The 15,597-nt window shown below is 44.4% G+C and overlaps 1 protein-coding gene across 9 annotated transcripts in view; it reads right to left on the bottom strand.

The window, feature by feature from the left end:
• cep162 (centrosomal protein 162) overlaps positions 1 to 15,597 on the bottom strand; it is a 38,672-nt gene that overhangs the window by 6,530 nt on the left and 16,545 nt on the right. For 7 of the 9 annotated variants that reach the window (XM_085177295.1, XM_085177300.1, XM_085177298.1 and 4 more), the window contains 13 exons: positions 14,024 to 14,224; positions 13,565 to 13,646; positions 11,897 to 12,146; positions 11,596 to 11,824; positions 11,237 to 11,385; positions 8,389 to 8,517; positions 8,162 to 8,296; positions 6,773 to 6,885; positions 6,334 to 6,433; positions 6,118 to 6,244; positions 4,504 to 4,667; positions 1,832 to 1,933; positions 1,525 to 1,758 (listed from right to left, as the gene is read on the bottom strand). In XM_085177295.1, the coding sequence (XP_085033421.1) occupies positions 1,525 to 1,758; positions 1,832 to 1,933; positions 4,504 to 4,667; positions 6,118 to 6,244; positions 6,334 to 6,433; positions 6,773 to 6,885; positions 8,162 to 8,296; positions 8,389 to 8,517; positions 11,237 to 11,385; positions 11,596 to 11,824; positions 11,897 to 12,146; positions 13,565 to 13,646; positions 14,024 to 14,224 (2,015 nt within the window). The remainder of the gene's footprint in view (positions 1 to 1,524; positions 1,759 to 1,831; positions 1,934 to 4,503; positions 4,668 to 6,117; positions 6,245 to 6,333; positions 6,434 to 6,772; positions 6,886 to 8,161; positions 8,297 to 8,388; positions 8,518 to 11,236; positions 11,386 to 11,595; positions 11,825 to 11,896; positions 12,147 to 13,564; positions 13,647 to 14,023; positions 14,225 to 15,597) is intronic. The other 2 variants (XM_085177299.1, XM_085177297.1) reach the window with 1 other exon arrangement.

Raw genomic sequence — 15,597 nt, 5'->3', positions numbered from 1 at the left:
CAAAAGCAGCTACCGACCAAGCAACACTGTTACTGATCCCTGTGTGAAACAAACCACATGTGCTTCACACTTTCTCCTTTATGTATAAACAGTGATACACAAACCAGTTAACAGGTACAGCTGGAAACTTAGCCAGTCAGCAGCTGACAGGCTCGTGGGTGTAACTAAGCAGGCCGACGCCTACAGACTCCACAGCAGAGTGGCTGCAGTCATTATGAAACAATGCTCTGAAAACACTAATGAATGTGTCCATGACAAGAGTCCAAACTGAAATAAAACCTTTCTGTCCTTCAGTTTTTCTACAGAAATCAAAATGGCCAGTGCTGTAAAGCGCCTCATAGTGCTGTAAAGCAACTCATAGTGCTGTAAAGCAACTCATAGTGCTGTAAAGCGACTCATAGTGCTGTAAAGCAACTCATAGTGCTGTAAAGCGACTCATAGTGCTGTAAAGCGACTCATAGTGCTGTAAAGCGACTCATAGTGCTGTAAAGCGACTCATAGTGCTGTCACACAGCTGCTGAGGGGTATTTTACTACAGTGAAACTGTGTTATGATGTACTCACTCTGCCTCATCTCTTGATCTGCTAATGGTGCTTCAGTCCCTGGCTGCTCCACAGGACTGTGTGTGGATATTAGAGCTTGGTGACTGAGACGAGCTGTGTAAAGAGCTTTAAGTGCTACGAGGCTACAAGAGGAACTAGTTCATGTGTTCATCTGATGTTTTTAATGATCATTTCATCATTAAATGATACAAACCACAGAAAATAATGGTTCTGACAGATTTCTATAAAACACACGGAGTCTCTGCTATAACCAGACGTCTGAAACGTGATTCTTCACTGTGATGAATCAAACTTCCACAGCAAGAACATTTCAAAGTGTTGTTTCAGCCAAATGAGCACAGACACACGTTTCCTCACTGATCTGCTGTAAGTCAGACATGTAAAGGAGAAAAATAAAGGTTTTACGTTTTAGTCTCACAGCTGTGCTGTTAAGAAGCTCATTTACTGACTGAAACTGAACTTATTATGTCACACGGCTTCCTCTTTGGGCTTCACCGCTCTCTATGAAGCTTTTGTCTGTTTGTCGCTCTGGTTTTCTAGCACACCAAGCAGGAGGACGCACACAGGAAGAGACGTGGTGATCACAAAGTGTGGATTCAGTGACTTCTCCTGATGACCAGCAAGAGATGGTGGCTGCTCTAATTCTTTGGTATTAAGATGTGAGTAACATATTTTTACAAAGGACAAAACCCCACACTAGCAGACAGCTCTGAAAGGTGTGTCTAAACACGCCCCCAGCAGCCGAGGCTGGATGCAGGCTCACCTGATCCAGCCCTGACTATTCGCTTTATCAAATGGCAAAGTTTTAAGCCCAATCTTAAAAGCTGAGTGTTTGACCTCTGAACCCAAGCTGGGAGGTGGTGAATAGGTTGGTGGTGTGACGGGGGCTTTCTGTTTGGGGTCCTGAGTGGGAAGTGCTGGCAGGTCGTTACATCGACAAGCCTGTGGATGTTAGCTCTACCTTGACTCGGTGAAACTGCTGCTCCATAACCTGGAGGCTGCGTTTGGCTTCCTCGTCGTGATTCTCCAGCTCGGCCTCCAGACGTTGGATCCTTCGCTCCAGCAGAGCAGCGACCCGGCTGGAAGAGGACGTTTCGCCAGCGTCCTCGTGGCTGGCAGATGTGGCTGCAGCATAAATCAAAGCAGGCAGCGAGTTTGGGTTTCTGCTCCTGAGTATTTGTTCCAGCTCCTTCACCTGGTGAAAACAAGTGATATGAAGTTGTAGAAGAAGGAGAAATTAACTGTTAGTGTATGTCCGTGTGCCAAACCTGTCGCTCCAAGTCCTTCATCCTCTTCAAGTCCACAAATTTGTCTCTCGCCTTTCTCTGCCAGCTGTTTCTTTTGCCCACTTCCTGTTTCAGTTTTTCTACCTGAAATGGAGACGGCCTGTTACTTCCCACTTTCCATCCTCATTCCTAAAGCTTTCACTGTTGTCACTGTAAAGCACCACAAAAGAAGACGCTCTAGAGCAATGTTTCCAGAGCAAAGACAGACACGTTCCTTAAAATTAACACAACTAAATCCATTTTAGTTTTTTCAAATCAAAACAACAGTTTCCTTGAGGCACATTTTTCTGTAACATAAAGAACTGAATGTTAGACAGAAACCAACAATCACACAATCCCCTGTGGGAGGTGCTCTGTGACAGCAGGAAAGAAAACGATGGTTTGTGGCAAAACCATCACAGCCTGGTCACATGGTCTGACTGGGAGAGTACAACCACCAGCCTTAAATGGGAATGATAAATTATTCAAGTTGTACATCTAAAAAAAGTACAACAACAACAAAGACAAATAAAGTTCAACAAAGGAAACAGTCTCTAAGACTAAACACTGAGCTCATTAATCATAAATGGTGTGATTGAATGTTTTGTTTCTATTATAAGTGTTTAAATGTTTAAAGCATTTAATGAAAACTACCACACAGATGCTAAAACAGACTCTTAGACTCTATTTCAGGTACAAACACTGAGTCACACGTTAGAAGGTTATGTTACAGTCATTGAATTAGCCTGCTTTATGTCCTGGTGGGCGGGGCTATGACTCGCCACACCCACTATCAGATCTTTACATGGAGGAAGCTTTTGAATAGAGATTGAACATGTGAGGTAGTCAAAGGAGCTTGCAAAGAAAAGCGTCTGGACTTCTTTAAGTTACTTGAAGACGTTTCACCTTCATCCGAGAAGCTTCTTCAGTTCTAAGGTCAAATGGTGGAGAGTCCCAGATTTAAACCTAGTGGGAGTTTCCCCCCACAGAGGGACAAAAGGACCCCCTGATGATCCTCTAATCACATGAGCCAAGGTGTGAAACTGGGTGTGGGTCCCAATCAGCCAGAGTTTCGGGTGAGCTCATTGTGAAACCTGGCCCCACCTTATCATGTGATTTCCTGAGGTCAGATGTGAGTGGGCGTTAAGGCGTCTGGGGAGGAACTCAAAACTGGATTATAGATGGCAGAGAGTTGGTGTCGTAAACCACCGCCTCTGTTCAAAGATGGTCGCTCACAGTGGACATAGATGCTTCTTTCACTCCTCTTTCAAACCAATAGTAGCCAACCTTTACATGGAGGAAGTGGAAAGGAAGGCTCTTGGCTCTTTCAAAGGAAGAGTACCCAGCCACTGGTACAGATATGTAGACGACACCTGGGTCAAAATCAAGACACAAGAAGTGGAATCCTTCACTGCGCACATCAACGCTGTGGATAAAAACATCAAGTTCACCAGGGAAGACACAAAGGACGACTGTTTGCCTTTCCTGGACTGCGCTGTGCACATTGAAGAGAACGGAAACCTCACCATCGAAGTTTACCGGAAGCCCACACACACGGACCAGTACCTCCTGTTTGACTCCCATCACCCTCTGGAACACAAACTTGGAGTAATCAGGACCCTACACCACCGGGCAGAACATGTTCCCTCTAAGCCTGAAGGAAAAAGAAGGAACACACACATGTAAAGGAAGCACTCAAAACGTGCAGCTATCCTAAATGGGCGTTTTTAAAGTCAGCAAAGAGGCACAGAAAAGAAGATCAGACACCAGCGAGGGAGGATAAGAAGGACAGGCGCAGCAACATTGTCATCCCCTATGTAGCCGGTGTATCAGAGAAACTCAGGAGGGTTTTCTCCAAGCATGACATCCCGGTGTACTTCAGACCCAGCAACACGCTCAGACAAAAACTGGTTCACCCGAAAGACAAAACGCCAAAACACAGACTTAACAATGTGGTGTATGCCGTACAGCAGCGAGGAATGCTCAGACCTCTACATTGGAGAGACCAAACAGCCACTTCACAAGCGCATGGCACAACACAGAAGAGCCACCTCCACAGGACAAGACTCAGCTGTCCATCTGCATCTAAAGGTCAAAGGTCACTCTTTGAGGATGCCAATGTTCACATTTTGGACAGAGAGGACAGATGGTTTGAAAGAGGAGTGAAAGAAGCATCTATGTCCACTGTGAGCGACCATCTTTGAACAGAGGCGGTGGTTTACGACACCAACTGTCTGCCATCTATAATCCAGTTTTGAGATCCCTTCCCAGACGCCTTAACGCCCACTCACATCCTGGGCCATCTGACCTCAGGAAGTCACATGATAAGGTGGGGCCAGGTTTCACAATGAACTCACCCGAAACTCTGGCTGATTGGGACCCACACCCAGTTTCACACCTTGGCTCATGTGATTAGAGGATCATCAGGGGGTCCTTTTGTCCCTCTGTGGGGGGAAACTCCCACTAGGTTTAAATCTGGGACTCTCCACCATTTGACCTTAGAACTGAAGAAGCTTCTCGGATGAAGGTGAAACGTCTTCAAGCAACTTAAAGAAGTCCAGACGCTTTTCTTTGCAAGTATCATTAAAATAAAAAGTAGTTAGCACAGACAGAGGATTCATGCAGATTGAGGGTACAAAATAAATCAGTCTGTAACCATCGTGTGAGAGCGTCACCTGTTCTCTGAGCTGGTGTATCTCAGCTGTAGCAGCCTTCAGCCTGCCAGCATCTCTGTCCAGCATCTGCTGCTTCTCAGCAAACCACTGCAGCTTTTTCTTAAGGGCTGTCACGTCCTCCTGGTGCCTGTCCTCTAATGCACGCATCTCAAAGGTCTGGTTTCCTAACACGTTCAGGAGAAATCAGTTCTTACTCATATATACACAGCAGGTACAATAAGTATTGAACATGTCACCAGTTTTCTAAGTAAATATATTTCTAAAGGTGCTACTGACATGAAAGCTTCACCAGCTTAATCCCCACATTACAAGAAATCAAACATAAATGTCCACAGATGAAGTTATGTGTAAGAATGAGTGACACAGACAAGTCACAGCTGAGCTTTATCAGCACTCAGAAAGCAATCCTGCCTTTTTATAGGCCAGATGGGACCATCAACAAATCATGATGGGTAAAAACAAATACTCTAGCTCAAGACCGTCACAGTCCTATTGTTGTAAAACATCCTGATTGGTTACAGATGAATTTCTAAAATCCTGAAGGTTCCAGTGGCCAGCGCCTGGTCATGGCCGGTCCTCCCCACAGAGGAACCGAATTATCGCAGAGCCAGGGGGCACTGGAGGAGAGGCCTGTATGCACAATACTGTTCATTACTGAAGAAAAAACAAAATGAAACACGTTTAAATTTTGCTGAAAAACAATCAAACAAGCCTTTGAAATACTGGGAGAACATAGTCGGGTCAGATGGGACCATAGTTCCACTCGTTGCATGCATAATAAACACCATACCAACAGGTATGCACCACCAAGGTCTGGGTGGTTCAGCATGTGACACTGGAACACTTCAGGATGAAGGGAAAATGTGCCGACACATTCCTGATAGCGAAGAAATGACAGTAGATGCAGAGACAGGAAACTATTGACTGGCTTCAGAGAAAGAACATGAAGTGTCTCGCCCAGCCAATCACCTGACCTATATCCAGAACTAAAGGTCAGAGGTCATAGAAAGGGCCCGCGCAGCACTTTCAAGTTTTGAAGACTGTTTGTGTGGAAGTTTGGGCCAAAATCCCACCCGAGCACACCTGGGAATACTTTCTCCACACAGGAGACGTCGTGAAGTCTCCAACAAAGGCTTTTTGTGCGACAGTTAAGTAAACATCAGTCAGTACGTTCAGTACTTTCCTCTGATGTTTTTGCATGTGTGGATTAGATGTCACATCTGGTGACGATTTCACTTTGAATCATACATTTAATGACTTGCACATATTTGTCAGTTTGATACATTTTGGGGTTTTATAAACAAATCACAAGCAGCAGCTGGTTACAGTGTTGCAGTAATCCTGACAGCATGTGATGCTTTTCTCTGTCACTCAACATTAAAGTGAGTCTCTTTGGTCAAACACAACATCTGAAGCTGCCACTTTGATTTATGGGTTTCTGCTAAGGTAGCACATTTTTAAACTGGCAGAGTTTTGCACATTTCTACAAAACGAAGCTCCAAACTTGGGCTTGTCATTATCCTATTATAGCATTTTGGACTTGGGTTTGTATATGAAGTGAAAAGGGGATGAAAAATATGGATATTGTAGTTTCAGGACTGTTCTTTATCTTACCCGCTGTGGAGGTGGCTCGGGCTTCAGCCAGGTCTCTCTCTTTCTTAATGAGCTGCATGTCCACCTCCAGAGCCTGCTTTTCTTGCTCAAGCTTGTGGACGTCCGCAGACATCTTGGCCTCATTTCTCTGCACAAAGATTCACATCTGTGCTACATCAAAGAGGCTAACATAGCCCTTCAAGCCTTACAGTACAGGTGGGTGAGAGCGGTACTGACCTGAAGTGAGTTTATTTGCGCTAACAAGTCTGCAATGCGTGGAGTGTGATCCGTTAGGCATATACTTCCCACTGGCCTCGAAGTTTTATTCAGCTGCTCCCTGGTGAGGTTAGAGAAGGTTTACCCTGACCACAGAACAACCACATCTAGAGAACTTCATGATCTCTGTTTGTTAACGACCGACTTCACAAACTTAAAGTTAGCGCTGCTGTCCCTGAACACGAGTGACTCCGGTTTGGTCTATGTGTTGAATACCTTCCACACGCTGTTAGCTTCACTGTTAGCTTCGCTGTTAGCTTCACTGTTAGGTGCTTAAATGCACAGAATGAAGCGATGCATGAACATGTGTATGACTCGCAGTGTTCCAAGTGGTCAGTCTTTCACAGTGCACACAAACAACAACATATGTGTGGGACGTACAGGTCTGTCAGACGCTCACCTGGTGGCAGCCAGCTCATTCAGCAGCCGCTGGTTTTCTTTAAACATGGCCTCCTCGTTAGCTTTACTCTTGGCCTGCTGAGCCTTCATCTGTAAATACAGCTTCTCATTCTCCTGGAGGAAGATTAATGTAAAAAAACAATGAAAAGAACAACTAGGTACAAATCTTGTTTTTTAAAACCGTTGCTCACACCTAATATGGGCTTTTCTATTTACTGCAGTTTGTATAAAACTGAAAATGATTAGAATTTCATAAATTGTGCCCACACGGCGTCTTAACATAGAGCGTCTGAGGTACAGCACTGCTGCGAGTGGAGAGGACTTCTAAGTTGTTTTAAGCAGAAGGCAGAAAGACAAAGTTTAGGGGAAAATGAGTCCCTCTCATTAAAGATACTCTCATCTCCCAAACCTATGCAAACTCTTAAAGCAGGGGTCCCCAATCCCAGACCTCGAGGGCCGGTGTCCTGCAGGTGTTAGATCTCACCCTGGGTCAGCACACCTGAATCACATGATTAGTTCATTACCAGGCCTCTGGAGAACTTCAGGACATGTTGAGGAGGTCATTTATCCATTTAAGTCATCTGTGATGGATCAAGGACACATCTAAAGTAGATGTAGAGCAGCGAAAGTCCGCGGTGATCTGAAAATGATGTGCCGGGACTTTGCCATTCTCAGCGGCTCTAGTGACCCTTGACCTCCTGGTCAGCTATCGAGCTAGTGGGTAACAGACGTCTCCGAGAACGTTGGAGCGCTTTTGAAAATATGTGGTGTCTTGATAAACTGAGCAGATATTTGAGGTTTACACAGCTACATTCTCGCCTGAAAATATGTTAAACGTTTATTTTGTGACCCAGAAAGAATAATAAGAGTAATATTAAAACTAACTAGCTGCCACCATTGTTGGAAACTGAGCTGGGCTGCGCTATGAATTCTGGGACACAGCTTCTTCTTCTTCGGGGTTTAACGGCAGCTGGCATCCTTGTACATGCAGTGCTGCCATCTTCTGTTTCAGTCCGTTATTACACTCTTAAATCCTACTACTTATTCCTGCGTCTTTTGGGATCTTACAAAGCTTCAAACGACGCGTCGACTATTAAATCAGTCGTCGATGATTTTGATAGTTGATGTAATCGTCACTAGTCGACTAATCGTAGCAGCCCTAGTATGTAGTGTCATAAATTTGCATCCATTCAGTTGATGATAGCAAATGTATAACATTACTTACACTGCTGGGATTACAGCTGACAGAACACAAAGTAGAAATCAGTCTATTTGTTTTAGAAACAAGTCCTAATAAAAGTCCTTAAAAAGACGAACTAACACTGAAATCATTGAGAGAAAAACGTTGTGACAAAAGTCACAATAAGATGTAGAGTCCAGGCTCACTAACCTGTTGGTAACCTTTTATCAGTGCCTCCTGCTCTTTGATTTCTTTATCAATCTGCTGGAACTTCTCATCTGCAGCAACATCTGCAGCCTCCACCCACCTCTTCTTCTGACTGGCTTCTTCTGCACTTCTCAGCTGCTGAGAGAAAAAACACAAGTCTTACCCAAATAAGAAAGGGCCATCCTACATTTTCTATATATATGGAATGAAAGTATGACGTGTTTATGCACCTTGCTTTGCAGCAGGTAATTCTGCTGTCTGAGTGAGCTGAGCTCCTCTGCTCCTGCCTTCATCATCTGCAGCTCCCTCTCCTTCTGTGCCAGCTGGGTCCTCAGCTGCTCCAGCACGGAGCTGCCAGTCTGAAAGGCAACAAACCAAAGTCAGGCCTCTCTTTCAGCAAGAATCAGTGTGCACAGGAGCTGCAACATGGTTTTGCTTTTCTCCCTTTGAAACACATTTTGACAGTATGTTTGTGTTGTGGCACTCTACATTTAGTGTTAGGAAAAACAACTCTGTCCTTGTAAAAGGTGAAAAACACTGTGGATGAACATGTGAAGTCCTTCTTTAAGCAGAGGCTGTTGCACTTCAGCTCTGCAGCTCAGTCCCTCCCTGGATGGCTCTCAGTTTGCTAAAGTGATGTGCAAACAACAAAGGCTCTAACTTTACTCACATCTTTCCATTTTAAATATTTAGGACCCAGAGCTGTACCAATGACCAGCTACTCAGGTTTTGTCTAGCATCTGTAAGCTTTAGGCTCTGCTTTGGTAACCAGCAGCAGATTTTAGGCACACAGACTTCACCCCACAAAGAGCTGGGCCCAACACTGTAAAACATGGCAAAAGGAGAGCTCTGAAAGGTCAGCTCAACCTCAATGCCAGACACCAACACAGACACAGGCTGGAGAGAGAACACATCCCTTCCATCTCCAACACCCTACATGTCCTGTTACTACTGTAACTTGGCTTCAGATAAGTAACAGAAGATGAATGGATTCATGTTCTCTGTATGATGTTGTTCAAGAAAAGCAGAGCTTATGGTTACTGCTGACACGCTTAGTATTAGAAGTTGAGATGGAAGTTAGCATGAGGGTGTTTGGTAATCCAATGCCACGTTCCAGAAGTTCCCGTCAGAATATCCTCTGGAATGCTCCCTCAAATCAATTAACTAATATCCCAGAAATGAAAACTGCACTGACACTGTTGTGTATTCAAGACTCACTAAATAAGCAGTGTGCAGCACACAGACCAGGCTCTATCCATCAATGTGCTGTAGGAGTGTTTCTCAGCACAAAACAACAAAAGTATTACAGCAGAGGTTCCCAAAGCGGGGGACGTACAGCCATTGCAAGGGGAGTATGAATGAAAAACGTGTGGACCTGCTGGCATAACGGACATGTTTATGACGGGGCTCCCACACTAATGCAAAGCAGAGGATGAAGCATCTCCAAATATGTTTCCAAACCAACTTCCTTCCAAGTCAAAGAAAAGATGATCATATCTTGCCTTTGGCTTCACCTGCACAAGTGCAAAGGTCGGTCTCCCTATTAGTTTAGGGTTATTAGTTTAGAATTAGTTTCCCCTGCGTCAGGAGCAGCGCTGGGCTCTCCAAATCACGGATAAATGTACTGATAGCAATGTTGAATATTATCACACAGGAAAAAACAACTACACACAAAATAATTAGACCATGACACCTTTCTAAATGGAGGGACAGTAACTGCGTGTGTGTAAGTGTGAATACAGGAACCTCTGTATTATGGTGTAATGTTAATGATGCATTATAAAGAACAACAAAATAAACTACCATAGCTATGCAGATGACACACAAATATATATCACAATGTCACCAGGAGACCGAGGCCCTGTACAGGCTCTTGGTAAATGCATTGTGGAAATTAATGACTGGTTGTGCCACAATTTTCTCCAGCTAAACAAAAACAAAACTGAGGTAATAGTCTTTGGCGCCAAAGAAAAACGATTACAGGTCACCAGAGAACTTCAATCTATACACCTAAAAACCACAAACCTGGCGAGAAATTTGGGTGTAGTGATGGATGCAGACCTAAACTTAGAAAAACACATTAAGACAATAACAAAGTCAGCTTACTATCACCTTAAGAATATTTCAAGGATAAAAGATCTGATGTCCCAACAGGACCTGGAAAAACTAGTCCATGCATTCATCTTTAGTAGGCTTGATTACTGTAACAGCATCTTTACAGGTCTACCTAAAAAATCAGTCAGACAACTACAGCTCATTCAGAACTCTGCTGCTCGAGTCCTCACTAAGACCAAAAAGTGGACCACATCAGTCCAGCTCTGAGGTCTTTACACTGGCTGCCTGTCCGTCAGAGGATAGACTTTAAAGTTCTGATGCTGGTCTATAAAGCTCTGAATGGTTTAGGACCAAAATACATCAGTGACCTCCTGACCCAGTATGAACCTTCCAGATCCCTCAGGTCATCTGGATCCGGTCTTTTATCAGTTCCCAGAGTCAGAACCAGACACGGAGAAGCCGCATTCAGCTTTTATGCTCCTTATATCTGGAACAAACTCCCAGAAAGCCTCAGATCAGCTGAAACACTCAGTTTATTTAAATCCAGGTTGAAGATTCACCTGTTCTCAGCTGCATTTGAATAAAACACCAAATCCACACTTTTAAGCTTAAATTTCAACACTTACATTTTAACTACTGATTTTATCTACTGTTCTGATTTTATCCGTTTTGTTTGTTTGTTAATTAGTTTGTTTGTTTGTTTGCTTGTTTTAATCAATTTTAAATCGTGCTTTTTATTTGTTTTTGTTTTTTAATGTCTTTGAATCACCTTGTTGTTGAATTGTGCTATACAAATAAACTTGCCTTGCCTAATGAATCTACTTTGCTAAGATACAAAACAAGCCCTGTTTTTCTCTTTTCCAGCTTCATCACTGGAATGTGCTCCTCGTAAGTGAAGTCACTCCAGAGTTCAAACAAGATTACCCAAACACATCTTCCTAAAGTTATACAGGTTATTACCGACCACACAGAGTGAAAAGATGCTGGTGGTCAGGAAAACCTGCACAAACAGTATTTCCTTACACTGATCTGTGGAAGATGTTGCTCCAGCCTGGTTTCTCTGACTTCCTGTGCAGAATCCTGGTGTTTGGTAGCGTCTATTTGCTGCTGGAGGACAGCCACCAAGGACTGAACAGATGCCACTAGTTCATTCCTCACTGTTACTCCTGGTTCTAGCAGTGAAAACACACAGAAAGGGATTCAAAGAAGTGCTACAAAGTCAGGACGTTACAAGGTAAACTGACAGGATTGATGCTGGCTGATAAGAAATGGAGTTAAGCAGTTATCCAATGATCGATCAATGACTGTACAGTTTCTAACAGCGTGGAAAGCACACCATTCTTTCTTACATTATCTAAAGCTTGATGTGTGCAGTTAATAACCTGTGCAGTCCCAGCAATCTTCGTGGGTCTTTGTGGATGTCGCTCTGTGTGGACACTGTGAGGAAACAGCAGACCGGGGTTTGGCTGGTGCAGCAGAACCTCTACTTATCCCCGATGACCTTGAAGTCACCGCCGCTCTCCCACCCAGTCGCTGGCCTCTGACAGGAGCTGGAGTGGCTCGTCTCATTGAAGAGGTACAGGAAGGAGAAGTCAGGGAGCCACGGGAGGCCTGAGGAAACGTATGATGCAAAGTGTGAATGTAATCTCTTTTCTACAGTAGTGCCTTTTATAGTTTGCTCACCGGGTGTTTCTTAGTTGTGCCAGTGTGAGATGATGTGAGAGAAGAGCTTTTGGTATGATCCTGCATCAGCTTGTCTACTTCTGCTCTGATGCTGCCAATCAGATCCTTGTTGGGGGGGTGAGCAGCACCGATTGGGTGGCTTGTCGACTCCTCGGCCCCATTTATTGCTGCAGCTGCAGGGGGCTGTGACTCATCCACGAAGGCCCTCTCCAGCCCCCCGGACGTCTTTTCTTGGTTGGGTCCCACAAAACTGCAATCAAAGTGAAAACCACAGTAAAAAAGAAACAAAATATTTTATGTAACTTTACAGTTACTACTGTAACTATTGTTTCAGACGAGTGTCAGTGATGTCAGGATGGTGAGTTCTTCTAAATACAGACAGATGGTGGATAACACATTTTTATCTCATATTCATCTACATAAATGAGTACACATTAGTGCCCAGCAGAAGACGGTGGACGGACGGACAGACGGGTGGATGGAAGTATGTACACCCAGGCTTCAGCATTAGTCGTCACATCTGCCCGACTTTCATTGACAGGTAACACATTTAGCTCACCTGTCACATTTGCCTTTGCTGTGTAAACGACATACTTTTATTTTCTTGGAGGGTGCAGATGGTTTCCTAATTATTACCATCCATGTCATAATCATTGACACTCTGAGTCCAGACCTTTGACCAGCTGAAAACATTTGATTCATCATGAAACATAAAGAAGAGTCAGGAATGATGAGCAGTTAGACAAGAGTGGGACAACAATCCAGCAACTGGTTTCCTACTATCAGATGTCTCAGGACTGTTGTTGAAAGACGAGGGGCTGGTACACATGGCCCAGTGTTTTTGAGATGTGCTGCTATCATTAAATACAACAGATTTTTTTATTTTTTAATTGTACATTTTATAAATATCAGATATATTTTCTTTGTTTTGCTGGGAACAAACAGGGGCTTCATAATATTTGCAAACCAATGCAAACTTTAACATTCTGCACAGCCTCACACAGAACTGATGATCACAGACGTTGTCCTGCTCTCCATAACGATCGATGCTTTCATTGTTTTGTTTTGGACGATTATTGTTTGTTTCACTGTTTTTGTTTGCGAGTTTATTCTTTGCTTCTTGTTTTATTGCTAGCAGAGTTTCTCCAGTTGATCATCCCAACCCACGGATGAACTGCTGTCCACAGCATACCAAGAACTCTTGTTTATAATAATAATAATAATAATGATAATAGATTGCATTTATATAGCACTTTACAATACCACTATTCCTTCACTCTCACATTCACACACTGGTGGAGGCAGCTACAGTTGTAGCCACAGCTGCCCTGGGGCAGACTGACAGAGGCGAGGCTGCCATATCGCGCCATCGGCCCCTCTGGCCGTCACCAGTAGGCGGTAGGTGAAGTGTCTTGCCCAAGGACACAACGACCGAGACTGTCCGAGCCGGGGATCGAACCAGCAACCCTCCGATTACAAGGCGACCTCCCAGCTCTTGAGCCACGATCGCTCCTTAACATAGTTAAGACAAAATGTGACGTCAGATTTAAGCTCGTCTGTTGGCTGATGTTTGAATATTTACAGCGAGTCCCTTCAAATATTACTTGAACTCTGTGTTTGTGCCACAAACACTGAGATGCTGATGAACTGGGAGGAAAACAAGCTGACCTGACAGGCTGGAGGGTGAAGCCTCTAATTTGAGCTGCCTCTGGTCGGAGGAGCCTCATCAGCTCTTCTGCAGTGGGCAGCTCTAAATACACAAAGACAAAAGAATTTCTCAGCAGACTTTTATCCTTTACGATCCTGCCCATCACAAACACTTTAGCACAAGTAGGATCTTATTTATGGGGCTAACACACATGAAGTGACACAGAAGTGGAGCCCAGGTGTGACAAATGTGAAATGAAGACCTTTCAAGTCTTTGAAATCTGTGGAAAATAATCAAAAATATTGATGCTTTTTCCAAAACTGTCAGAACATGACATCAGGGTTCATCCATGTTGCACATTTTCTCATTTGCAGTGTCAGAAAGAGCCGTTGGGGTTCGCTCACTGAGCAACCACAGACCTGGGGTTTATACACTGTATACTTAGACTGACAAAGACTGAAAGTAGAATCATTTCTGACCTGAGTCACTGGTAGAAACAGGCTGCAGAGACTGTTGGGCATGTTGAGAGGAAGGAGACAGAGGTCTGTTGATGCTCCATCTCCCTTCCAAAGATGAGGTGTGATGACCACGGCCATCTGAATCCTCCACAACATGGACCTGCCTGTAGGCCTCCTGCAGAGCCTCCAACTCCGAGGCCCCACTTTGCACGTAAGACTGACCTGTTGAGAAAATGAGTGAAGTTCATCCAGAAAGTTAAATGAAACTTGAACGATGTTTTAGAGAAGCTTCAGTCACGTTTAAAGAGTTTGTTTCACGTGTTTACATGCTCGTTTACATCCTGACCACATATGTCTTATAATCTGGTTTCATTATGTATATTTACATATTATTTTACGTAATGAGGCTGAAGTTATTCAAATGTCTTCTGTAAAAGTCAATATATAATTCATTCATTGCATAGACTGTAAATGTGAATCACAGTGTGTGAGATGTGGATTAGACACTTTATGTAATGATCTCTGTCAAAGATCAGAGACTGTGGCTTCTCCTTAGAAGCAGTAAAATCACAGACACTAAAGAGGAAACTGCATCAGGAAAGAGCAGCCCAGAGAAAGAGCTACATCTTAATACCAGAGCTGAAGACCATCTATCATCCTGACACTATATTTCTGATCATGCTGGAGCTCACAGCACACTGGGAGGAGCGGATCGAGGAGGCCAATGAAAGGAAAGTACCAGGAAGTAGTGCAGGAGTGCAGGGGAAGGGGCTGGAAGACTTTCTATGAGCCCATAGAGGTGGACTGGTTCTTATATAGCGCTTTTCTACTCTTTCTGAGCACTCAAAGCGCTGTACACAACTTTTACATTCACCCATTCACACCCATTCGCACAAGCACATTTTTTCTAAGTGCTTTCTAAGGTAACATTCACACACACATTCATACTCCGATGGATGCATCGGAGAGCAATTTGGGGTTAGTATCTTGCCCAAGGATATTTGGCATGCAGACTAGGGGAAGCCAGGGATCGAACCACCAACCTTCCGATCAGTAGATGACCTGCTCTACCACCTGAGCTACAGCCACCCCGAGGTGGTTGTTGGAGCTTTGCAGGACGATCACTCTGCAAAGAGGCCGGCTGGGCGTGGCTGGGGCAGCCAAGAAGAGGCCCGTCCAGGCTGTGAGCGAAGCGGCAGAGAAAGCCACAAGGTGGCTGTGGATCAAGAGGGCTGATCCGTGGGTAGCTACTGGTACGCAAGTCAGGGCCTGATCACGCCCGGCTGGGTCGCCTGGGTGAGGGTGTGTGATGTTGTGAGACCCGAAACACCCGATGACCCCAGGATACATCACTGAAGATGCGTACCAGTGCATCCAGGAGATTCTTGCATAAGAAAATAATTTATAGAGTGAGGAGGAACTGGAGCGGAAAAAGATGTATGTTGTATGGTCGTTACCCTTCAAGCTCAGTTTGTCAGCCACAGAACTGGGAGCGTGATGGTCCTACAAGCACTACCACTCACTGTTTAGGGGTCCGTGCCCCGAGTGCACCAAGCACCTCGTGAACCACTACTTCACCCTCCACACAAGCTCCT

Source organism: Neolamprologus multifasciatus, chromosome 11 (genome assembly GCF_963576455.1).
Source record: "Neolamprologus multifasciatus chromosome 11, fNeoMul1.2, whole genome shotgun sequence".
Lineage (NCBI taxonomy): Eukaryota > Metazoa > Chordata > Actinopteri > Cichliformes > Cichlidae > Neolamprologus > Neolamprologus multifasciatus.
This window is presented reverse-complemented; position numbering and strand designations above follow the sequence as displayed.